General features: G+C 39.8%; 1 protein-coding gene across 1 annotated transcript in view; it reads right to left on the bottom strand.

Moving 5' to 3' along the window:
• TENM4 (teneurin transmembrane protein 4) overlaps positions 1–26,747 on the bottom strand; it is a gene marked incomplete at its 5' end in the record, with an annotated part of 222,150 nt that overhangs the window by 126,859 nt on the left and 68,544 nt on the right. The window contains 3 exon segments of the mRNA XM_040426403.1: positions 2,539–2,749; positions 2,863–3,077; positions 12,974–13,144. Coding sequence (XP_040282337.1) covers positions 2,539–2,749; positions 2,863–3,077; positions 12,974–13,144 — 597 coding nt within the window.

Below are 26,747 nucleotides of genomic sequence, written 5' to 3'. Positions count from 1 at the left end.
TTATTATACAGAGACTGATGTCACTGGTATTATTATACAGACAATGATGTCACTGGTATTATTATACAGACACTGATGTCACTGGTATTATACAGACACTGATGTCACTGGTATTATTATACAGACACTGATGTCACTGGTATTATTATACAGAGACTGATGTCACTGGTATTATTATACAGACACTGATGTCACTGGTATTATTATATAGACACTGATGTCACTGGTATTATTATACAGAGACTGATGTCACTGGTATTATTATACAGAGACTGATGTCACTGGTATTATTATACAGAGACTGATGTCACTGGTATTATTATACAGAGACTGATGTCACTGGTATTATTATACAGACACTGATGTCACTGGTATTATTATACAGAGACTGATGTCACTGGTATTATTATACAGACACTGATGTCACTGGTATTATTATACAGACACTGATGTCACTGGTATTATTATACAGAGACTGATATCACTGGTATTATACAGACACTGATGTCACTGGTATTATTATATAGACACTGATGTCACTGGTATTATTATATAGACACTGATGTCACTGGTATTATTATACAGACACGGATGTCACTGGTATTATTATACAGAGACTGATGTCACTGGTATTATTATACAGAGACTGATGTCACTGGTATTATTATACAGAGACTGATGTCACTGGTATTATTATACAGAGACTGATGTCACTGGTATTATTATACAGACACTGATGTCACTGGTATTATTATACAGACACTGATGTCACTGGTATTATTATACAGAGACTGATGTCACTGGTATTATTATACAGAGACTGATGTCACTGGTATTATTATACAGAGACTGATGTCACTGGTATTATTATACAGACACTGATGTCACTGGTATTATTATACAGACACTGATGTCACTGGTATTATTATACAGACACTGATGTCACTGGTATTATTATACAGAGACTGATGTCACTGGTATTATTATACAGACACTGATGTCACTGGTATTATTATACAGACACTGATGTCACTGGTATTATTATACAGAGACTGATGTCACTGGTATTATTATATAGACACTGATGTCACTGGTATTATTATATAGACACGGATGTTGCTGGGATTATATAGATATTCAGGTCACTGATAAGTGGTTGCCACAATTGCATGGGCATTCCTTCTCTATGGGCACGGATATGTGGCTGCTGATACTTTATGGGCACTATTATAGCAGTAGTATAAATTTATGATATTCAACTCTACACAAATTCTAGTTTCCATTAAAATTCCTGGTCAATGGCATTAACGAAGCGCACAATCCCACCATAGCAATATATTATCCCATATTAAATTACATTAGAGGACAATGAAGGGAGGCGGGTGATTTTTCACACGTTCTTCGTGCTCATTCCCATGCTCTCAGGGCACCTCTACCATCCTATATCATTGCTGTGCACTCTTCTGAAACTAAATATACAAAAAAAACCATTGACCTCCGACTGAGAGACACGAGAGCATCCATCCTTCTCCTCATCAGATGCTTATAGCCTCCATCACACTTGAAGATTCTCCCTTCCACCACATAATGAGTCTCAACTTCCGGAGCACAAATTCATCATTAAGAAAACATCAGAAAGGTTCAGGAACAGATTAAAAAAACATGGCTGCTTTCTTAAAAAAAAAAAAAAAAAAAAAAAAAAAAAACAACAACAGCTGTCCATGGGTTATATCTGGTATTACACAACACATTCGCTCCAAGCTTTAGTACCACACATCACTTGTGAATAGGTGTGGCGGCTTTACCAAGAAAGATGCCATGTTGTCTATAGTCCTGGACAATCCCTTTTAAGAAGAAACATCACAATATGACTTAAAGTAGACAACACAATCACCATGGTAAACATGTCAGAACCATAAAGCCCATCTCACCAAATCAACAGTAGGGCCCATGGTATCAACCAGAACATAACCTTTTCACCAATGTAGAAGTCAGATCTAAAATCCAGTAAGGCAACCATACATGGGAGCATAATGCTCAATGATTATTCTTCCCGTTTTCCCCATACACATGCATCTGAGCTCAGCCAAGCGTGCATTTCAAAGGAGAGATCAGAAAAAATTTCTCCGGTAGGAACAAAGCATGTTGAATATGTTGAGTATGTTGAAATACAGCATGTCGAATATGCCTTCTCCTTGACATTTGCCTTTGAGGGGAGAGGAGATTGGCAATGGCTACCATACCAAATTTTTCACATATGGCTTGAGACTTTATCAAGTCCCACCCTTAACTGCATGAAAATGTGATCAACTAGAACAAATCCATCAAAAACTTAGCGGAGTTGGCAAAACAACTGTCCAAAAATGTTGTCCCGTTTGCCTACATTTTGGGGTTATTTCCTGTTAATGCCTATAAATGTCCTTATTTTTGGCCACTAAAACTCTGGTTGACTTCTGGATTGAAATATCTTAACCAAACGTCTAATCTTAGAAAAATAAAAAATAAATCCTGCAGAAATTTGCAAAAACAAGTACTTACCAATAGTAGTTGTGAGGAAAGAAACCACCTCTGACTCTTTGCCATCATTATAAAATGCCAGGTGCCAGATGCCAGAGTCCAAATACTGGATGAATCCAGTCTCATGACTTGTTAGAGGAACTACTCCCCTGTGTAGCCTCTGGGGACCTTCCAAGTTTCTGGCCTCTTGTGATAACAGACGTCGTCCATCCAAAAGTTCCACAAAATCAAACTGAAGGCAGAAAAAATTAAATAAAATGAGCAGCTATTTAAGCAAGTCCCACTTGTTAAGTTCTTATCTAATGATCCACCAAGACCAACAACCACTCCCCATTCCCATGTCACCTGTGTGTGTGATGGTGGGAGTCCTCTTCTTCCATAAATACCGACAAGTGCTGCCTTTCCCAAAGACACATTGAACTTGAGGTGAACTGGGTGGTCTATGAAAACCTGCGATCTCCAAAATATGCCAGGAGGGATCTTCTGTGTTGCTCTCCGACCTACATCCAGTTCTCCGGAGTCAATAAAACTGTCATCAGGAAAGATGTTGCTGGGTTTTCCTGCATGAAAAAATAAAAACATAACTCAACCTACAAAAATAAACACAATAAATCAAATGTCAGGTGAATGATGACAGATATGACCACTGATGTTTATGTAATGTGAGTCAGGAGAGGTTGGATGGAAGTACAAGTAGATGTGACAGATTGGAGGAAAACAAAGACCCTGACCCACAGGCTATGACAGCAAATGTGACAGAGGTCAAGGTGAAACCCATGAGGTTACAAAGCACCAAAGATGAATGTTCCTCTAAAGTGTTGAAGATATATGAGCTTTGCTGTATGTCGTATTTTGGTGGCGTTGCCACCGTTGTTGTTTTGAGGAAGGGACAGGCAACCACTGGCCTATAAAAACACACAGAGGTCAGATCTTCTTGACTATCGAGCCGGAAGAGCTTGCCTCATCTCAAAAATTGGATGAAACAGAAGCAACAACCCTTAACTCTCTGCAAAGTAATGCTACACATAGGCTTCAAAAAGAGCACTATATACATATGGCCGCCTAGTCTCCAAAATCATTTACCAAACTGCTTACACTCTCAGTAGACGACTTCTACTGAACAGTCAATTTTCCATAATGTGTCCAGTCGGTACAATTTAGGAAATAATTTATTACGTTAGTCAACTGCTGGCAGGTTTTGGCAGTAGGTGAAATACAAGGTTCAAAAAGAGTACCAACCTTTGACTCATGAGATGCCATAGAAGCTTCTGGGTCTAGAATGATCTTATGAACACGATATATTTTAAAAGAAGAAATTGAAACAGAGATCCACTGATCACTGTGTGCCTGGCTAAATTAAACCTTGAATCAATGGCTTTCCATGCAAGCCATGGCCATGGTGGATCTGCCAGAACAAGGGATGATCTTCCCTCATTCCACTGCACTCTATGATGCCTGAATGCTTAATAGGGCATATGGACAAGGGCTTTTGTGATAGACCACTCTTTTAAAAGGTTATTCTAGAACTGGGTCCCCTTTGAGTATGCCACCTAGCATGTTTCACTTAAGGAAAATATCATACACACCTGCTGCGGTTCTGCACCCTGGCTACGTTTGGAGATCTTCTGATCCTCGGCATGTTTGCTTCCAGCCGAGGTCACGTGTGTCACGGCAGCCAATTCTATCCTCAGCAGTGACGTGTCCACCAAGTGGCACATCACTGCTGGGTCAGGTGCCAGTCAATGGCTGCAGCAGTACGCATGGCCCAATCCATACCCTGACTGGAAGTAAACAAGCCAGAAGATCATCAACTGGAGCCAGGTCACAACACCGCCATTCCGGAGAGCAGTTAAATATGATTTTTTCCTTAGGTCAAACACACACGGAAGCTTACTTTAAAAGAGACCCAATTCTGGAATACCCCTTTAAAGGACCCACACTGTATTCTAGCTATTTTAACTTTATATCTATTTTAATGTTTTTTGATAGACCATATTTTTGTGACATCATTTTCTAATACTTTACATTTTTTGTTCTTTTTTCTTCTTCTTTATTGCTATCCTATTGAATTTAATAGCTTACACATACTTTGGCATCAGGATCGATCATGTTTCCTGAGAAATAAATGGACAGGATCGGCGTTTTCTCCAATCGCAGGCATCTGTCAATCACGGTGGTCCTCAAGAGATCACCATCACATTTGGAAGCGGAGAAAATATTACTAACCATCCCTCTCGGCCAGGGGTAAGCAACCTCCAACACTTCAGCTACAACTCCCATAATCTTTAGATGTTACAAGTACAGTTGAGCAAGTGTGCCTGCTGGGAGTTGTAGTTTTGCAGCAGCTGGAGTGCTGAAGGATGCTGAACCCTGCTGTAGGTATTTTTATTTATGATTTTCACAAACACAAGTCTTGCCCGCTAGGACGGGCTTCATTCCTCCCACTGTTCTAGAAAGATCTTTTTGTAAATAAAGGGACTCTGGGTGATTTCTGATTGAAAGGAGCCATAGCAGAGATTTCCATTTAGATAATGACACAATAGCTGGGCCTTAATGTGGCTTTCTAATCAACATTTCTATAATAACCTTTATTTTAATCTTATTTTTCAATCTAATTTAATTTGGCTCCCACGTGTTCGAAGAAAGAGAATATCCCTCCTCTGTTGTTCTTTGGAGTCGTTTTCTTCTCGTTGTTCTTTAATCTCATTGAATTGGCCTTTTTTTCTTCTTTAGTCTGCGGGTGCGGAGGGGGGGGGGGGGGGCAATACAGAAGGGAACTGAACACTGTCACAATTTATCGCTTGTTATTTTAAACCAAAGATCTAAATATCTTTTTGTCTGATGGAAACTCAAACGGGGTCTGAGCGTTGTTTTCTGTTGATCTGCCCGCTGTTAATAAGGCGGCGGGGGGCACGGTAGAGGAATGCAAGATATGACTGCAAGATGAGAGTCGTCTGGTTACAGTGCACGGAGGATTATAGCTTTATTCATAATTGCCCCTTTTTCACTTCCTAAATCCTTAAAAAGGATAACATTAAATTACTGAAAGAATTAACATAATATACACAAATGTTACAACCTATTCAGATCTATGTTATTGTACATAGGAGCAGTATTATAGTAGTTATATTCTTGTACATAGGAGGCAGTATTATAGTAGTTATATTCTTGTACATAGGAGCAGTATTATAGTAGTTATATTCTTGTACATAGGAGGCAGTATTATAGTAGTTATATTCCTGTACATAGGAGCAGTATTATAGTAGTTATATTCTTGTACATAGGAGCAGTATTATAGTAGTTATATTCTTGTACAAAGGAGCAGTATATAGTAGTTATTATATTCTTGTACATAGGAGCAGTATTATAGTAGTTATATTCTTGTACAAAGGAGCAGTATTATAGTAGTTATATTGTTGTACATAGGAGCAGTATTATAGTAGTTATTATATTCTTGTACATAGGAGCAGCATTATAGTAGTTATATTCTTGTACATAGGAGGCAGTATTATAGTAGTTATATTCTTGTACATAGGAGCAGTATTATATTAGTTATATTCTTGTACATAGGAGGCAGTATTATAGCAGTTATATTCTTGTACATAGGGGCAGTATTATAATAGTTATATTCTTGTACATAGGAGCAGTATTATAGTAGTTATATCCTTGTACATAGGAGCAGTATTATAGTAGTTATATTCTTGTACATAGGAGGCAGTATTATAGTAGTTATATTCTTGTACATAGGAGCAGTATTATAGTAGTTATATTCTTGTACATAGGAGCAGTATTATAGTAGTTATATTCTTGTACATAGGAGCAGTATTATAGTAGCTATATTCTTGTACATAGGAACAGTATTATAGTAGTTATATTTTTGTACATAGAAGCAGTATTATAGTAGTTATATTTTTGTACATAGGAGGCAGTATTATAGTAGTTATATTCTCGTACATAGGAGCAGTATTATAGTAGTTATATTCTCGTACATAGGAGCAGTATTATAGTAGTTATATTCTCGTACATAGGTGCAGTATTATAGTAGTTATATTCTTGTACATAGGAGGCAGTATTATAATAGTTATATTCTTGTACATAGGAGCAGTATTATAGTAGTTATATTCTAGTACATAGGAGGCAGTATTATAGTAGTTATATTCTCGTACATAGGTGCAGTATTATAATAGTTATATTCTTGTACATAGGAGCAGTATTATAGTAGTTATATTCTAGTACATAGGAGCAGTATTATAGTAGTTATATTCTTGTACATAGGAGCAGTATTATAGTAGTTATATTCTTGTACACAGGAGGCAGTATTATAGTAGTTATATTCTTGTACATAGGAGCAGTATTATAGTAGTTATATTCTTGTACATAGGAGCAGTATTATAGTAGTTATAATCCTGTACATAGGGGCAGTATTATAGTAGTTATATTCTAGTACATAGGAGCAGTATTATAGTAGTTATATTCTTGTACATAGGAGCAGTATTATAGTAGTTATATTCTTGTACATAGGAGGCAGTATTATAGTAGTTATATTCTTGTACATAGGAGCAGTATTATAGTAGTTATATTCCTGTGCACAGGAGCAGTATTAGAATAGTCTTATTGGTGTACTGTAACTGTATTTATGTCAGAATGAATACTGAAACGATTGTTGTTAATATCAATAGTGTCTGAAGTTGCCCTTAAAGCCTCCATAATTACATGTGCAGGACTTCATTGAGCCTCCGATTGTCTCCAGTCTCTGAGACTTTACACGATGAGAGTATATAACCTCTGTCTCACCAGAGCCCATCAATAAGATAAAAATGAAGACGACTACTCTCATGCAGGAAGGACTTCAGGCATGCACATAGGTTGCGGTGGCACGCTGGGTACGTCAGTTCCCATCTTCTCGGCTGCTGACAATGTTATTTCCTCAGAGCTGGTGACACTAATGCAAACATGTAATTTCTATGCCAGTGCCGCTCACATTTCTAAATAAATACAAACGTCACATTTCAGTTTTCTGTTGCAGAAAAACAGCCAGGAGCTAAAACCCGAGCATCCAAAGACATCTGACTTAGCAACCGCTAGTACTAATCCGGCCTGATATCATCAAGTCCTGCAGACATAGATCCAGAGGGAAACTCTGCTCAAATACATACAAGAAAAGGTAGACCTGTCGTAATACAATGTAGTCAGACGCACTGATGCAGCAGAGCCGACTTGGACATTTAACCCTTTGGAGTCTCAACCAGCTAACTCTAAACCTCCTACTGTGAGCTTCTGGCAAATGTCACGGCAAGTGTGTTTTTAAGCACTGTACAGAACTACTATATGGGCACTGTATGGCAATATTATGCGTCCAGTGTATTGAAATAGTTGGTCCTTTATGGTGCAAAAATGTATGCACCATATGGCAGTATTATTTGGGCACTGAACAACAATGTATTGTATTACTACATGGATCAACTATGCGACTACTCAATGGCAGGAGCGAATTTTAACCCCGCACTATCTAAAAGCCTAGCAGTGCAATGGGGAAGAGCTTAGCTGTGTGATGAGTCCGGAGCATAGAGGTAAAGCGGGGCCACCAGACCCAGAAATGCCAAATCTGCCCCTGCTCAATGGAACACTTTTGGCACCGCGTACTGGAACTATGTACGCACAGGATGGCGAATTTATTTGGACACTGAATAACAATGTCATGTATTCTTTATATGGCTCACTTGCACTGGATAGTTGAATAGTATGGCGGTGTTATTTGGGCAAAATGATAGCAGTATTATACCATATTTCTCTCTTTGCTCATGCTCTGCTACTTTAGACAAGCTCTGCATTATACAAGACATACAGGTATCTATACTTTGATGCTTTATATGTTTTTTTAGGGAGGGGTTGCAGTTTAATAAAAACTATATATTACAGCAGGAGACCTATTCATTTTGACATTCAAATTACTTTTATTTATGAGACCAGGAAATTTGGCGTCTGGTTTGGATTATAAAAGGCCACTGCGCAGGCAGGTTAAGTCTACCTGAGTATTATGTGTCAGATATTACGCTACACATTTTATTATTAAACCAGCTGCTAAATATAAAGAGCGCCGCAACCTTTACCCAACCTCATACTTGGGTACACTGGACTTTCTGAAAAAAGTTTTCTATCCAGATTTCAGGCAGTCGCTTTATTTATAGGGAAACACCTTATGAAAGGACTTGTCCCCTCTTTAGGAGGGTCTCGAAGCTGGTGTCCTACTGATGAAAATCCCAGTGATTAGCTGTAATCTATGCGCGTTCAATTTCCCTATAGCACCACTGCAGGAGAAATGAAGCATTACACCTCTCTCATTGAAATCAATAGACTGTCTATGTAATGCATGGACATGTTGGGTCCTCCAAAGAGAAAGATGTTCTTTACAGCCACTCTCCAGTCTGGCTAAGGGCTTGTTCACATGACCGTGCCGTTTTTTGCGGTTCGCAATTTGCGGAACGGAACAGGAGACTCATTATAGAAATGCCTATTCTTGTCCACAAAACGGACAAGAATAGGACAGGACTCCATTTTTGGGGGGCCATGGAACAGAGCAACGGATGCGGACAGCACACAGAGTGCTGTCCGCATCTTTTGCGGACCCATTGACATGAATGGTTCCGTATACGGACCATATGCGGAACGCAGAAAACGGCCCGTATACGGAACGCAAAATACGTTCGTGTGAATGAGCCCTAACAGATATGGGTCTTTAAAAGTAGGGGGGAAAAACTAGGCTGTAGATTGCTTGCACTTTATACAGAAATTCTGACACCCCTGGGTATGTTCACGGATGTGTATTTCCGTGTGAGGATTAGCCCCATTCAGCGCAGACAGTCCTAGTTGTGCCAGCCACCCAAAATATGTACTATGCTAACTATATCAAAGGATTGCATGTCAAAGTCCCCTTGTGGGACTAATAATTGATGAAAGTAAGAATTAAAGGGGTTTTTCCTGCCGTTTAATTTCATGACCTATCATCAGTATAGGTCTTCAGCCGCTGACCAGCTGGGGTCCAGCACCTTGCACAGCCGCCGTTCAGCTCCATGGGAGCTCCACTTTCTGTTCAGTACACTGACCATCATCTCGGAAGTGCAGCGTAATGACAAGTACTTGTAGTTACACTACGCCACCGCTCCAGAGGAGACGACGCGTTACGTAAAGATCAGGAAGCGGCACTCACATGGAGAGCTGTCGGACCCTCGCCCATTAGATATTGATGACCTATCCTGACATTATCAACGGCAGGACAACCCCTTTAAATAAAGTTTTTTTTAAAAAAAATCTCTGTTAAAAACATGCATCTTTTTCCCAAGAACAAAAAATTTTTAAATTTAAAAACACTCCACATAACGTTGCATCCGTAAGGACCCGAACTATACAATTATCGTGTAATTTATGCCACATGGTGAACAGCATAAAAAATTTAAAAAAGCCAGATTTCCAATTTTTTTTCTTATATTTTTATATCTGCCACAAGGGATGAGCGAATCGCATAAAACTTCATACCAATTGGAAACAAACCCGAGTTCAGGAAATGTTTTTTACATTATAAATACATTTCTGATGTTATTATGCGAAGTCTCGCGAGACTTCGCGTAGTAGTAACTTCGACTCATCGGAGCCAATACATTCTAATACTCATCCCTATCTGCCACCTAAAGAAAAAGTTGTCTGGCAAAAACAGAGCCCTCACACAGTTCAGTAGAAAGAAAAATAAAAAAGTTATGGCTCTTGGGATGCGGCGATACAAAAACATTTTCTTCTTAACAAAAAGGGGTTTTACTGTGCAAAAGCAGTAAAAACAACAAAAAAAAACTGTAAATTTTTTGTATTGCTGAGCCTGTAATTGTACTGACCCAAAGAGCAAAGTTATCTTGTCACTTATGCTGCAAAGTGAATTTTGTAAACTTTACAAGACAAAAGGGGGTAATTTATTATCCAGAAATACGCCTATATTAGGCGTATTTCTGGCGCAGATTGCGGTTCGCGTCAGGTCTATAAAAGTGGGCGTGGTGTTGGCGGGGGATAGGCTGGCAGGCCTGTCTTATTCCTCATTTTCTATGCCTGTTTTAGTTACTAAGCTGTCTTACATTTAGAACTGGCGCTAGATTTGCCGAAGTTATGGACAGGCCGGCGCCTCTTCAAAACTTCAGCTTAGGGAGTTTATTAAGCCCGGCGTCTAAAATGCCAGTCCTAATAAATGACCTCCAAAAATTTGTGCTTGTACATGAGACCTGCCTAGTGATAATGCTCACTTTTTGGATTGGTCCCACCAGCCAGCATTATGACCAGACTTGAGTGAACCGAGCTTCGGATCATAGAACCAAAGTCGATTCATTAAAAAGCTTTGTTTGTAATGCTTTTTCTGTACAGCATTAAAATGTATGGGCTCCGTGTAGCAACACTTCATCTCGGCCGGAGTTGCGAGAGACTTCGGTGAATGACTTTGATATTCCTATCTGCGTATTTAAAAACATAAAATAAGAATCCATATTTAAAATGTTTTTTAAATGATCTGAAGCTGGATTCGCTCAAGCCTAATTATGACCACGCCTAATGGTTGACACACCCCGCCTACTTGGCTTGGCCATGTCTTCTACATGGGGCCACTTTGAGTTCCCAGTCAGCCACTGGGCTGGTCAATAAACACAAGACACCACTGTAAATTTCCTTCCATGCATTCGAGTACAAAAATAATAATAACAAAAACAATTTTTTAACAAAATTATATCATTTTATAACATTTTTTAATTTACACTTTCTTCTAAGAATTCTTTGTTCTCTATCTATATGCACTTTTTTTTTTAACTTATTATAATTCATATTATATAAATGCAGGAAGGATCTCCTGTCTGCAAAAACCTCTGATCTATGACCATGACTCTCCTAACCGTGCTCCAAATCATGTGGTAATTGTATAAAATGACATAATTGCTGCACCACCAGAAGCACTTGTTAACCGTGTCCTAAAATTAGCCACTAAAAAAAAAGAGTTAAAGAAAACATAGTAAAATTTTCCCTATGGCAAGGAAAAAAAATAATAAAAATCACTAAACACTAAACCGCAAAAGGCACGAACCCGACAGCTCTGTACAATGTCTACATTACGGCTGCCTGTAATGAACTTAGGACGGGATCAGCATTTCCTACCAAATTAAGCAATTTTTTACGTTATGAGGGTCTAAATTACAAGCAACTATCTAGGACACACACTTCAGGCTAAGAGGTGGCAGTAAAAAGCATACACAGATACAAAATATTAAAATTAAAAACAAATTAAATGTATATATCTAAAGATATTATTTTACAATATTTGTCAGAATTCTTGGTAAAAATAGCTGGAATCTCACCACATTAAAGGAACAAATCATGCTGAAAATATGTGAACCCTTTTTGTTCCCCTTCCGCCAAAGTGAAAAAATCCAGACATTCGTTAATTGTTCTGTGTCTGTGGCTCAGTGTAAGATAAGTACAATGATGACTATTATAGAGATGGAGGATCCCGTCACATGTTTGATATAAGGTCTGGTTGGGGCATTCGCTCTGAACTATGAGCTACCCTGTCTCAAAAATCCCAAGATCCGTCTCTACATTGCATATCTATAGAGACATTCCAGTAGAGTTTCCATTACATCATCGACCCCTCCATCCTACATCGGAGGCCATGATGCATGTTCTGTTTGAAAAGGGTTGAAAACTTTTTGGAAAGAAGTCCTTTTTGAATGATGTTTTAGGCCGAGCCTATCCGATAAACTGAAATACAGAAAAGGGGGCTTTAATGGGAGAGGTGTATTCAGAGGGGACTCCACCTGTGCCCCTTTGTAAAAATGTGAAGAATGGATGTCCACCAAGTCCAATCAGTACCTTGATATTTTCAGTTCTCCTGAAGAAGCTCTAAACCTAACCCTGTAGCTACCTGTTTACTATGAGATGATTTAGAGGTTCTAGACCTAAAAATTCATGCTGCCCCATGGTGGGGTAATTCTCCATCGTTGAAGTGGAGGCCTACCCTTCTGAAACTTTCTGGATGTGAATTACTTGGGTAAATCATGTTGAAAGACAAGAATGGAAGTGGACCGTTGAGAACAGAAAAGGTAGACTGGCCACAAATAGGTCTATCTTAACAGAAATCTTACCTACCGACCAGCCAGTACATACAAGAAAATCTGACAATTGCCTGGATATAATACACAAATAACTTAAAAAGACAAAATCTGAACAAAGAAACAAACAATAAAAATAAAAAGACCGGCCAATGTGTTATTTCGAGGCTAAAATTTGTGAATTTTGTGAAAATTAAAATAGAATTTTGCCATTGGACAATGGAAAATGATGTTAAATGGTCCATGATGCCAAGAGTCAGGTGAACCGGGACGTACAGAAGAAAAAAAAAAAAAAACGACCTCACAACATGGAGAGCACACCGTACCTTCACTGGGCGCTTTGCCTTTCCTTTCTGGTAATTCTAACCTTGTCCCTCCTGAGGGATACAAGGTGACGTCTGTTGGCCTAGGCCAACTGCTGGCTTTGTCTTCCGTAATCTCATATATCTGCCCTTCCGTCGGCTGTAGGTGCCAGTTTAGGCCAAGAAGGTGCATGGCTGCAGTGAGCAATGAGAAGAGTCATGTTTTTTTTTTTTCGATCGCATTGCAGGTACCCTTATAGTTAACAGGTTTTTCATAAATCTCAAATGGCAATAAACCCATTCCTTCCATTAAATTAACATTTTACATTGTTCACAAATTTTAGAAACAAATTCTAAACAAAAATAGAAAAATAATTACAAATTATTATATAAAAACACATAAAATAACAAAAGCTAAACACCAAGGATGTCCAAGCATGTCAACAATTCCCTATTTGCATTTGCTCATTTTAGTTTACTTTCATATTTTTTTGTTTCTATTTGACTTTAAAATTGACAAAATAAACAAATACAGTTTTATACATTTAAAGGGGCTATCTTGTAATTTATATTGATGACCTATCCTCCCAGGACACCGGCCGATCAGCTGTTAGAAGAGGTTGAGTTGCAGCTCAGTCCCATTGAAATCAATGGGGCTGAGCTGCAATACTAAGCACAGCCACTATACAATGTTCGGCGCTGTGCTGGGTAAGCTGCAGGGAACCTGCCTCGCTCACCAGAGCTCCGATGAGCGCAACGGCTCCCTTAAGAAGCTGATCGGTGGGGACTCTGACCCCTGCCGATGTGATGATGACGACCTGTCCTGAGGATAGGTCATCTTTATCAATTCCTGGATAACCGCTTTAAAGGAATTTTCCAGCTGGGAAATTTTTTATTTTAAACAGTGCTAAATTGGGTAAAAAAAAAAAAAAAGTAATAGTCAACTTACCGATTTCTAACCGTTCTGATGCTTGTGGGTTACCTGACTGGTTTCTACTTCCTAATTTCTCTTGACATGGAAATGTGAGCGTCCAGCCACTCGTTGATTGAGGCAGGTCTCTGCTGCCACCAGTGATTGGCTTAGTGGTCACCAGGAAGGAGAGACCAGCAGAGAAACTTGGAGGCATCGGAATGGGCGAGATGGGGGAATCGGTAAGGTGAAAATGACCTTTTTTTTTTTAAAACCATACGGCCACTTGGAAATTTTTGGTGTTGAAAGGGACCAGAAGGAGGAGGATTTGGAAAGCATCAAAAAACAGGACTAGTAAGGTGAAAATTTCTTGTCAGTTTTTAAAAATTTTTGCTACCAGCCAGACAATCCCTTTTTGCAGATGAAAGATTTCTTTTGTTTCTAACTTTTTCAAAAACAAAATTTTGACAAAATTGAAAAAAAAAGTTACATTAAACACATAAATTACTTATGTAGATGATAAAAGATACAATAACTATGAAGAAAACCGTTGTTTTTGCTTTTACGAACCCAAAATGGCAAGATATTTTTGATGCTGAGGAGAACACCTCAATGGGCATCCCTGGTTCCAATTGTGGAGAAGATTCATCCTGAACCATAACTACATTACCCGCTAAGCCCACACCGAGGATCATCTGTTAAACTGTCTCACACCTGGATTTATTCACAAATCTAATTATTGAAATTAATTATCGCAATCTGAAACGATGCGACAGACCTATGACTTTACCCGGTCAGATGGCATGATTTATTTTCAATTAATTCTACCCGCGACATGATATCACTGTAAATGAATCTGAAAACTAACGATTGGGAAGTAATTCTGAACAAGCAAAAGCATTTTAATTCCGAGGGGAAGCCGAAAGATAACACTTAAAGGGAAAGTGTTGCGCATTTTATTTTGGTTTCGTTAATTACATTTCAGCGTAAAGATGACAAATAATGTGTTTCAGCTTATTAAAGTGTTTTAAAAATGTTGCAGCTGGTTTTTTTTTACGTTTAAAAACCTTGCCCGGGGGCAGCCATATTGGAGGCACACAATTCCTTCCTATATTATCTTGTGTATGTGATTTCTGGCAGCTCCAAAACATGGGAGTCAAGCGACAGAGAAATGTCACAGACTATTACATCCCCTAGGAAGTGACGGAGTACCGCCCCCCCCCCCCGAAGACCAGGGAGCAGCTGCGGAGCCTGTGTATAAGGTGGGATCTTACCATCCTGTCTTTAGGTGGTCATACGCATTAGGTTAACATTGGCCAAACCAGTCAATATTGTCAGGACCACCAACCATCTAATGTCTACGGGAGCCTCCTGATGACAGATGTTGGGGGAAAAGAAGGATCAGGCTGTTGGATTTCAACATGCCCAATCTTTTTGGAAATATGCTGTTGTCAGAAGTCTCTAGCAGCGACTTATTACACTTTCCTCAATCAGAAAACATGCATGACTGTATGTGTATGATGGGGCGGGGGCAGCTGTCCTAAGGTTTGCTTCACATGTGCCCTTTTTTGCTTCTATTTTTGAATTTTTTAAACTTTTTATAATGATAGCACAATATTTTAATCTAACAAGACAGAAAAAATTGAAAAATCACAGCAAAAATTATATAAAATTGTCTGAAGAAGTTTAAATATATTTTCCTCTATTCTTTAATTTTAGTGCATCATTATGGATTTTTTTTTTTAGCATTGTACTGCATTTAGGTTAGTTTATCTCATTTCTAATGACTTTTATTTGCATTACAAGCTTATTTCATTTCATTATTAAATAACTGAAACCAGAGAACTAAAAAAATGTAATATAGGAGATTTCTGATTTCTTTAAAAAAAAAATAATGCCTTACAATTCTACGGACAAACAAAGAAATAAAAATGTCATGTTTTGGGGGAGAAATTACATTACTGAAAAAAAAAATTAAATTGTATTTTTTTCCCGAAAACAGAACTAAGAATTTGGTCAAAAAGTTAAACTGAATGTGATCTTTTCCCGCCCTTGACTTAAATCTCATAACAGATATGTGTGCATAGGGCCTGAATGGTGTCCCTATAGATCCCTACTAGAAAGCCGTTGTCCATGCACCGCCCTATGGCGCTGTAGGACAAAAATATTCTTCCACAGAAGCAAGGCTTCAAAGAGTAAAAACAACTGTGTGTGTCCTTATGGAAGAGCATAGAAAGTTGCAGACTTTGCATCACGCCTCTGTACGAGATGTAATGTGGCCCTGGACACAAGCCACTAGTGGCAAAGCATTTTTTTGACAATTTTTTTTTTTCCATTTTCTGGTCTAGTTTGGAGTCCTTGCATTTTTAGTACTAATCACAAAATAAACAATTTCCCATAGAAATAGAAAAATGTTAAGAGTTTGTTCACCCCTTGTCAGTTCGAAAAGGTGAGCGTTCCTGCCCAATGTATACAGCCCTATCTGAACTCAGCAGTCACTCAAGACGGCCGCTGACCTGTGCGCTACCAGGCGACGAGCTCCCCAGGAAATATACATGATTTCATGATATCAGACAGCAGCTATGAAGAAGCGATCTCTATTAATATTTTACTATGGATCCATATTGATTACACCGACGGCATTCCAGCCGCTGACCTTTGTGAATCAGGTAGAATGAATGCATTCTTATCTGACAACCGCTAAAAATGATGGAGGAGGGAGAACAGATCCTGACAGGACAGAATGATAGGAGTTATACTTACTACGGAGAAGGAGGAATCTGCCACAACAATGTAAATACAAAATAAAGGGTCAGGTATTTTAAAAGGCGTCTATTCTTCTTTGGTGAAATACAGAAATCAACAATCCAGTTTCAAAATTTGTGATTACAGGTTTACTATTTCTTATACATAGGGGGCAGTATTATATAGTAGTTGTTATATTCTTATGCCATTAGGACTAAGGATGCGTTTAGCATCTGTAACGCATAAATTTTATTCCTGTGTGTTGTGTACCTGGGATTTTACAAGACGATCCAATAAAGATTTGACTTTTATTCTACTTTCTGGCTAGAATCCTCACTTCATGTACATAGGGGCAGTATTATAGTAGGTATATTCTTGTACATAGGAGGCAGTATTATAGTAGTTATATTCTTGTACATAGGAGGCAGTATTATAGTAGTTATATTCTTGTACATAGGAGCAGTATTATAGTAGTTATATTCATGTACATAGGAGCAGTATTATAGTAGGTATATTCTTGTACATAGGAGCAGTATTATAGTAGTTATATTCTTGTACATAGGAGCAGTATTATAGTAGTTATATTCTTGTACATAGGAGCAGTATTATAGTAGTTATATTCTTGTACATAGGAGCAGTATTATAGTAGTTATATTCTTGTACATAGGAGCAGTATTATAGTAGTTATATTCTTGTACATAGGAGCAGTATTATAGTAGTTATATTCCTGTAGATAGGAGGCAGTATTATAGTAGTTATATTCTTGTACATAGGAGCAGTATTATAGTAGTTATATTCTTGTACATAGGAGCAGTATTATAGTAGTTATATTCTTGTACATAGGGGGTAGTATTATAGTAGTTATATTCTTGTACATAGGAGCAGTATTATAGTAGTTATATTCTTGTACATAGGAGGCAGTATTATAGTAGTTATATTCTTGTACATAGGAGCAGTATTATAGTAGTTATATTCTTGTACATAGGAGCAGTATTATAGTAGTTATATTCTTGTACATAGGAGCAGTATTATAGTAGTTATATTCTTGTACATAGGAGCAGTATTATAGTAGTTATATTCCTGTACATAGGAGCAGTATTATAGTAGTTATATTCTTGTACATAGGAGGCAGTATTATAGTAGTTATATTCCTGTACATAGGAGGCAGTATTATAGTAGTTATATTCTTGTACATAGGAGGCAGTATTATAGTAGTTATATTTTTGTGGAGATCAGGCAGTATTATATCAATGGGTTTATTTCATTACACTGGAAATCAGTTGCGTCTCGCCTGTATTCAGATGAGAACCAGTAGACTTGTCTTGAGCCTATATCTGAATCTTGAAATATACAAATGCAATCAAAACTATGGCAGGGCATAATTTATAAATACCTTTGATCCTTACCAGACAGTAATTTGTAATGCAATCTCATTTACCGTTAGGCTGCTGAATAGCAACCACTTTGCATTAAGCAGATAAATACATCAGACTGAATGATATGCCCTATGACTAACCATCAGTTTCGCAAATGAGCTACACACGCTCCCTAGAACAAACATCGGGGTAAATCTAATTGAACGTCAAGGATCAAGCATCGGCAAAGACAGACAGCGTGAATGCCACACTGCAAGGGCAGTTAATTACAATATGGATATCAATGAACACCGTTTCCTCAAAGGATGGGAAATTATATGTATTGAGTGATTCACCAGAACGGAAAATTTCAAATGATGCAGGTGTGAGATGCAGCGCCATCGAGGCCCAGACACTGTGCGCTCCCTGGCAGGCAGACATCTCATTTGTTTTTTGGCTCATACAAAAATCATAAGAACATTTAAAATAGGAAACAAAATCTTGTTGAAATGCGGGTTTATTCACCTTATTATAAAGGTTTATGATTTCTACACTGGAGAAAAAGAATTTGAACAGGGTCCTATTGTTTCAGTGTTCAGACTCTCAGCATGTGTTTAATAAAACCGTTATCCTCAGAACCACTTTTAGAATCTCAGAGACTTATCCAGATATTGTATAATAGTAGTTATATTTGTGTTTACTTTGGGCAGTATTATAGTAGTTATATGCTTGTAGATAGGAGCAGTATTATAGTAGTTATATTCATGTACATAGGAGGCAGTATTATAGTAGTTATATTCTTGTACATAGGGGGCAGTATTATAGTAGTTATATTCTTGTACATAGGAGCAGTATTATAGTAGTTATATTCTTGTACATAGGAGTCAGTATTATAGTAGTTATATTCTTGTACATATGAGCAGTATTATAGTAGTTATATTCTTGTACATAGAAGGCAGTATTATAGTAGTTATATTCTTGTACATAGGAGGCAGTATTATAGTAGTTATATTCTTGTACATAGGAGGCAGTATTATAGTAGTTATATTCTTGTACATAGGAGCAGTATTATAGTAGTTATATTCTTGTACATAGGAGGCAGTATTATAGTAGTTATATTCTTGTACATAGGAGCAGTATTATAGTAGTTATATTCTTGTACATAGGAGCAGTATTATAGTAGTTATATTCTTGTACATAGGAGGCAGTATTATAGCAGTTATATTCTTGTACATAGGAGCAGTATTATAGTAGTTATATTCTTGTACATAGGAGGCAGTATTATAGTAGTTATATTCTTGTACATATGAGGCAGTATTATAGTAGTTATATTATTGTACACAGAGGGCAGTATTATAGTTGAATAAAAGATTATAAAACTATTCACAAAATGTCATGCTATAGTACATAATGCCAGACTAATTACTTCCTGGGATTGCTTTATAAAACAATGGCTTATCTAGGAATTCTTGCCTCCTGAGGGGTGTTGCACACTTTGGTTCTGCATAATAGAGTACAGACATGTACACAAGGAGCTGACAGGTCTCCCTAAGAAGATGAATCTGCTGATCCGTCTCCTGTTTCTGAGAGGGTGATAATACAGTCAAAAAGGTCATTACAGCAAGCAGCATGAATGACAGAGACAGATGGAGCAGGCCTTGGATCACTGACAGTCTATGTGGGGTTCCCACTATCACTCAGCCAGGCAATGACTTACTTTGTCAAGTCATCTGAATGTTTAACTTTTTTTAATCACAGCTCAGTAACCACAGGCTTTAGGATCGGAGATGAAAAGAGAAGCTGCCAGTGACTAACAGAGTCCGGGGTGCTGCTATAGGGGGGGTAGCGGCTGTCCCATCTCGAGCAAAAGTAGGCAATAACTATGATTTTTTTTTGTTTTTTGCATTATTTCAGGTTACATCGATTCACTCCTTCAAAGCACAAGGAAACTCGGCTTCGTGGGAAATCGAATTTATCCTGAAATTCGGATCTAATTTTCACAAGAAAGGTATCATTTCAATCAGCAGGAGGAACCCTACTAGACAGTATGGCTTGTTTACTAGGGTTAATCTTGCTGGCAGCTGCTCTTTAAATGTGCATGGTAAACTATTTGGACCACAATTTTTATTTTTATTTTTATTCATTACTTTGGGCAGCGATTCAGTTTTAACCCTAGCACTGAACCTAAATACCCTGGCCAAGGTGGAGTGGCTGGTTGGCACCTACACCTTGTACACATGCCCTCCTCCAGTTATGCCTTCTCTTTGGACATCCAAATGCTGTCAGACCATCTCAAAAAATTCATTGCACAAGAATCAGGATGGCAGCTACTACATCTTGTAGTAGACGTCGTGTTAATTCTAGTGCAATGAATTTATGTGATGGTGATGGTCTGCAAACATTGTGATTGCGAGGATGTCCTAAGCTGGTGGGAGGGTTGGCAAGTCCTATAGATTCTATGCAATAGAAGTCTGTACTCTTCCGCAAATTGCACCTGCAACTTAAATGTGAGGGGTGTATTGTACCTTGTCTCCATAAAAAAAAAATATATATCTAAATCTAGCTCACCCTTCAGACCTCTGGGCCTTTGGATATGCTGTGCCTTTACACGCCATAGGTCGTAGATGAAAGAAAAAAAATAAGACAGCAAAATCAAAAACAAGAGTTTACGGAGGCTAACGATGACAAAAGATCTGCAAAGGCAGTGATTTACAAGGTCAAGAAAATGGACGCCTCCTGGGACCCGGTAATAGAGTACAGGGGGTTTGGTGAAGAGAAGGAGATTATCTTGATAGATGGACCGGAGAAGAAACAGACAATAAACCATGAGCCGGGAACAAATTCCCCCCCCCCCCCCCCCCCCTATCGGAATGGAGGCGAGTCAGCATAAGCGGCCTGATGTTACCTTTTGGTTTTTGCAAGCCTAAGAGTTGGGGTTAATAAATAACCAGACGAATCAATTACGGAGTGTGAAATTAAGGAACTGATTTGAAAGAGGCTGCGGAGAGCAACATCTGCTATCGATTGTCCATTTAGAGGAGGAAGGGCAAATTAGCGCATTTAAAAAAAATAAAAAATAAAAATCGGGAGATGGAGGCTCCTTGGCATTGCAGGCGAAAGTCAGTCAATTACACTGTGTTATGCTTAGTATAGGGTTTGAAGGGGTAGGGCATGACTCCCCCATGGGTAAGTGTCAGGCTGAGTTCACACAGGCGAGATTTCCGCGCGGGTGCAATGCGGGAGGTGAACGCATTGCACCCGCACTGAATCCGGACCCATTCATTTCTATGGGGCTGTGCACATGAGCTGTGATTTTCACGCATCACTTATGCGTTGCGTGAAGATCGCAGCATGCTCTATATTGCGCGTTTATCACGGAACGCAGGCCCCATAGAAGTGAATGGGGCTGAGTGAAAATCGCAAGCATCCGCAAGCAAGTGCGGATGCGGTGCGATTTTCACGCACGGTTGCTAGGAGACGATCGGAATGGAGACTCGATCATTATTATTTTCCCTTATAACATGGTTATAAGGGAAAATAATAGCATTCTGAATACAGCATGCATAGTACAATAGCGCTGGAGGGGTTAAAAAAAATAAAAAAAATAAATTTAACTCACCTTAATCCACTTGCTCGCGCAGCCGGCATCTCTTCTGTCTTCTTCTTTGCTGTGTACAGGAAAAGGACCTGTGGTGACGTCACTCCGGTCATCACATGGTCCATCACATGATCCATCACCATGGTAAAAGATCATGTGATGACTGGAGTGACGTCACCACAGATCCTTTTCCTGTACACAGCAAAGAAGAAGACAGAAGAGATGCCGGCTGCGCGAGCAAGTGGATTAAGGGGAGTTAAATTATTTTTTAATTATTTTTAACCCCTCCAGCGCTATTATACTATGCATTCTGTATTAAGAATGCTATTATTTTCCCTTATAACCATGTTATAAGGGAAAATAATACAATCTACACAACCCCGATTCCCAAACCCGAACTTCTGTGAAGAAGTTCAGGTTTGGCTACCAAACATGGCGATCTTTCTCACGCGCGTGCAAAACGCATTACAATGTTTTGCACTCGCGTGGAAAAATCGTGCATGTTCCCGCAACGCACCCGCACCTTTTCCCGCAACGCCCGTGTGAACCCAGCCTTAAAGAGGGTGGGGGCAGATGAATGGTTGTTGCACCTGTTATATATGGGCCAGCAGAGAGCGCCTATCAACGAAATACAAGTCGATCGTCGCTTGTTTAGAGGGCTTTTTACACTGCCCGATACAAAATGAATTTTATTAGTTATTACGATCATTCATCCCCCTTCAATTTGCATGATGTATACACAAGGCAATATATGCCGCAAAAAACGATTTTAGATGCCGCATGAGGAGTGTTCGTACGATTGTCTGTCCCCAATAATTGGCTCGATCCTTGCCCCTCAGTAATTTGGAGTTCTCCTCGGCCCTTAAGACCTTGTTTAAAGCATTAATTGCTGGGATGGCACATTTTGTGGTCCCATCTAGCCACCTCAGGGGTTATTTTGTAAGTGCACAAGGTTGTAGATGCATACTTGCCAACATTGGGTGTGCAAGCCCCTCTTTTGGGAAGGCCCCAAACCCTCCCAGGAATGCTGGCTTACATAATCCCCACCTATTTTCTGCTCGGCACAGCCAGAATTTGCCAGAACTGTCTATGAAAATTAGGAACAGTCCCTATAAATTTGGGACACACAAGAGCCCTGGTGCCTTGGGTTGCCCATAGACCCCTCTGCAACACAAGAAGGTGCCAGTATTCTGAATAGCACATGGTAGGTGGGAGCCCTGGTACAGATTTTGAATTGGGGTCCAGAAGTTTTAATTTAAGCTTCTGAAGTGGTTTTCGACATGTGCACGGTGCTGGGTACAAGGAAGATATTAAGAAGCCATTTGCCCATGACCAGAAAATTTTGATACAGGACTAAGGCTACAAACAATCTTTCCCATGGGTAAAGGAAACCCCAGTTACGGCTTATTTGGGAGAAATTATAACCCAGCCACAGTAGGGTCTGTCCACAGATATCCTTGAGGAACATCTCCGATATCATCAGGCGCTACACACAAACTATATCATATCCAATGGGAGCTGAAAACACAAAATGTTCCCTATTTAGGAGCATCAGTATTTTTTTACTCAGCAAAGTCAATTATCGCCTGGTCCCAAAGATTCAAGTAATTAATTTTTAATTTGTGTGTCTATATATTTGTACCACCGGGCAGTTCCCATTTGGGGAATTCTTATTAATTGGGTAAACGAGGTCAGACAGTGCTAGCGTGGGAACCGTGTAAGTGATAACAGGCCAAAGCCTCCACCGGCAGCACTGGCCGATGAGTAATGATTTGTGCTTTCGAATGAGAGAACTTAGAACCAGTGATCAGACGGAAGACGCTGGAGTACTGTGCGGCCGCCACCGCTTTCCATCTGCTTGGCTGGGAATCTCGGTGATTCAGCTAATTGAGTCGAAAGCAGATGAACCTGATCTACACACAAATGGGTTAAATCTGTAACCAATTCAACTCCTTGGCCCACTACAGCATAAATTCAATGGCAATTTAAAAAATAATGATGCCTCCTGGTGCCCATCCTTTCCAACACACCCAATCCTGCACTCCATCTTCGAAGAAGAAAAGGTTCACCACATAAGGCATGCTGGGCTGGGACATTGACTTCTACCTTGAACCCAGACCACCTGGGTACTGGTATCATTAACAAAAACACTACCAAAAAGAGAAGAGAAACTGCTCTACTAAGAAAAGGTTAAAGGGGACCTCCTAGGAAAACAAAAATTTGGCTCCTACAGAACTACCTTCTCCCAATGTCTCCCGAGCAGGTAACCACTTGTCATTACAGTGACCCAAATGGTAAGCTGGCGCCAGGGGTCTGTAAACTATAAAACAGAACTCCAGCCTATAGACGAGCGCCTAGTAATTTTACCTCCACCCATGCAGCCCCTTCCCTGCACAGCTCTGAGCCGGAAGAGACTACCTTTTGCCTTTTAAGGGGATTCCCAGGTGCTTATCGAGGACATATCCTCAGGATAGGTAATCAGTATTTGATCTTGATCGGGAGGGGCAGCAGGTCTGACTCCCAGCACCCCGCTGATCAACTGCTTGAAGAGGCCATGGTGATCCGGTGAGCACCGCAGCCTCTTCCGAGGCCAGTGATGTTACTTTCATCAGTTACGTGGCCTAGGTGCAGCCCAGTCCTATTCAAGTAAATGGAACCGAGCTGCAATACCAAGCATGGACACTATGCTTGATAAGCATCGAGGAGGCCACAGTGCTCACTAGATCCCCACTGATCCTGAGGATAGGTCATCAATATTAAAACACCCAGAAAACCCCTTTAAATGTCATCCATACTTTCCCATACTGGTCCATACTGTTAACATCAAAGGGGTAACAAGCAGAACACTTACCTGGTGACCTCCTTTTCATCTTTTCAGCAGCACATCCTCCAATTCCTGGGCTCCTCTTCTGTCATTCAAGAAGACCGCATCTCTATTCAGACTTCCTTGATAGAAGTCAAAGACACTTCCTGCTCGTCTAGCCCTGCTCTTGGATTGGCCAGCACTGTTCAGCCAATCAGCGGGAAGCAGGAAGTGTCCTGGACCACCAAATACACAGTGTGTACCAGGTAGTCTGAGAAGTGATGCGGCCATCTTGGATGACAGAAGAGAATCTGGGAATTGGCAGATCTATAGCTGAAACAATGAAAAGGACGGCAACACGTAAGCGTCCAGCTCGTGAATTATTTTCACCTTCAACCAGAGAATCATTTTAAGGCTTTGTTTACACCTCTGTCAGAAGCTCCATTTCAGATTTGATGGGAATTTTTTTCTGTCAAAACAACAGACACCGTGGCACATCCCAGTGGGCGCCACTATAAGTCAATATGGACCATCAGATTATGGATCTGGGAGAGTTTTATGGTTTCTGTCATAGACAGAACCTACAACACGAGTGTGAACACAGGATTCCAAAAAAAGTAAGACAACCTTAAAAAAATGTAAAAACATTTTTGAGAAATATAATCAATATAATCAATCTTCAAGGGACCATTTCAATGACCCAGGACAGCCATTTTGTTTGGAGACCAAACTGAAATATTTGCTTCTATCCCTTCAAGCACTATGAAAATGGCGGCAAACAAAATGGCCTCCATGAGTTTTTGTGATGGTTGCGCAACCGAAAAGCAAATATTACCTCACAGGTTGGATATAATATCCCCTTCTAGCAAGTCTGGGTATTACACATACAAGGTTCAATATGAACCTGACTCAAGATATAAAAAAAAGACTCCTCACACTAGATTGTATTTCATTGTTCGCAGTTGTCAGGTGATAAATAAATCCCAACCATGTGGCGATGTGTTACCTGAGCCGGGACGCTGAGCATTGCAGATCACAGGCCCTGAAACGCCTTGTGCTTCGGGGGGTCTGTATGGTACTTTGGGATGCGAGCTAAGCCCTACAATCCTTCAGATGTGAGAAGTTCCGTGATTTACTGCGCCAATAAAAAAGGATTATGGACGAAGTCATGTAAATTCTTAGGATACGGTTGAGGGAGAGGTTTATAAAGGTTTTTGTGCGAATGACTGTGACAGCGATTCAGGCGATCCATAGTTTTCCCGAACAATCAACTATGAAACTTAAGACTTCCCTCAGGCTGCACTTAGCTCTCAACAAGGGCTCTTAAGCCGGTCATACATCACGCCGACATTTCTCATGGAGGGCCTGTAAGCGGCTCGTGTCACACCGACCCAAGGTACAAGATTCTCGGGGCTCTGCTAACGCTAGGGCGGATTAAAGAGTTAACCAGTGTACTTCAAAAATAACATGACCTTTAAGATGTTCTATAAGGCTTACAAGTAACAGACGTGCCGCGTGTTGTACCCACAGGGCGCGGATGTCCGTGATTTCTGACATTAATGTGCTATAGTTTTCCGTTCATTGCAAATTCTGTAAAAACTGAATTGCCTGGCAGGATGTAAAAAAAATAATAATTTGAAAAGTTTTTATATAAGGGACAGAATGAGTTAAAAAAAGAAGCCACTGCTGCCTCTCTAATGCTTACTGCCCCCCCCCCCCCTGATTTCCACTTCCTGCTCCGGGATCAACAAACAGGAAATGCCTGTAGATGCCTACTCAGCCAATCACTGGCCAAGGTGGCTCACTGCCTTAGGGTCCATTCACACGTCCGCATGAATGGGTCCGGATCCGTTCTGAAACGTTGCGGAGCGGATCCGGACCCATTCATTTTCAGCGGGGCCGGAAAAGATGCGGACAGCATGTCCGCATACGCATTTCCGGTCCGCGGCTCCGGAAAAAAATAGAACATGTCCTATTCTTGTCCGCAGCTGCATTTCCATTGGGGTGCCGGCCCAGTGTTTTGCGGATCTTCAAAACACTGCGGACGTGTGAATGGACACTTACAGTGCAGGTATCTCCTGACACTTCCTGCGTGACGGGACCAGGAAGCAGAGACCAGCCGGGACCCAGTTGGACCAGAAGCAGTGGGGGATAAGTAGGTTTATGGGAACCTCCTTTATGGCTCTTCTACCCCCGCCAGACAACATCTTTAAGGCTAAATGCACACGATCAGGATTGCATGCGGATTTTCCGCATGGATTTGCGTGTGGAACATCTGCACCGTAGGTCATGTACATTGTATTCTATGAGAATTAGACATTTTCAATGCACACAATGTGGATTTTAAAATCCGCAACATGTCAATTAATTTTATTTATCCTGACCAG

The sequence above is a fragment of the Bufo bufo genome, chromosome 3 (assembly GCF_905171765.1).
Source record: "Bufo bufo chromosome 3, aBufBuf1.1, whole genome shotgun sequence".
NCBI classification, from domain to species: Eukaryota; Metazoa; Chordata; class Amphibia; order Anura; family Bufonidae; genus Bufo; species Bufo bufo.
Note: the sequence above shows the minus strand (reverse complement) of the source record. Positions and strands in the feature narration are given on the sequence as shown.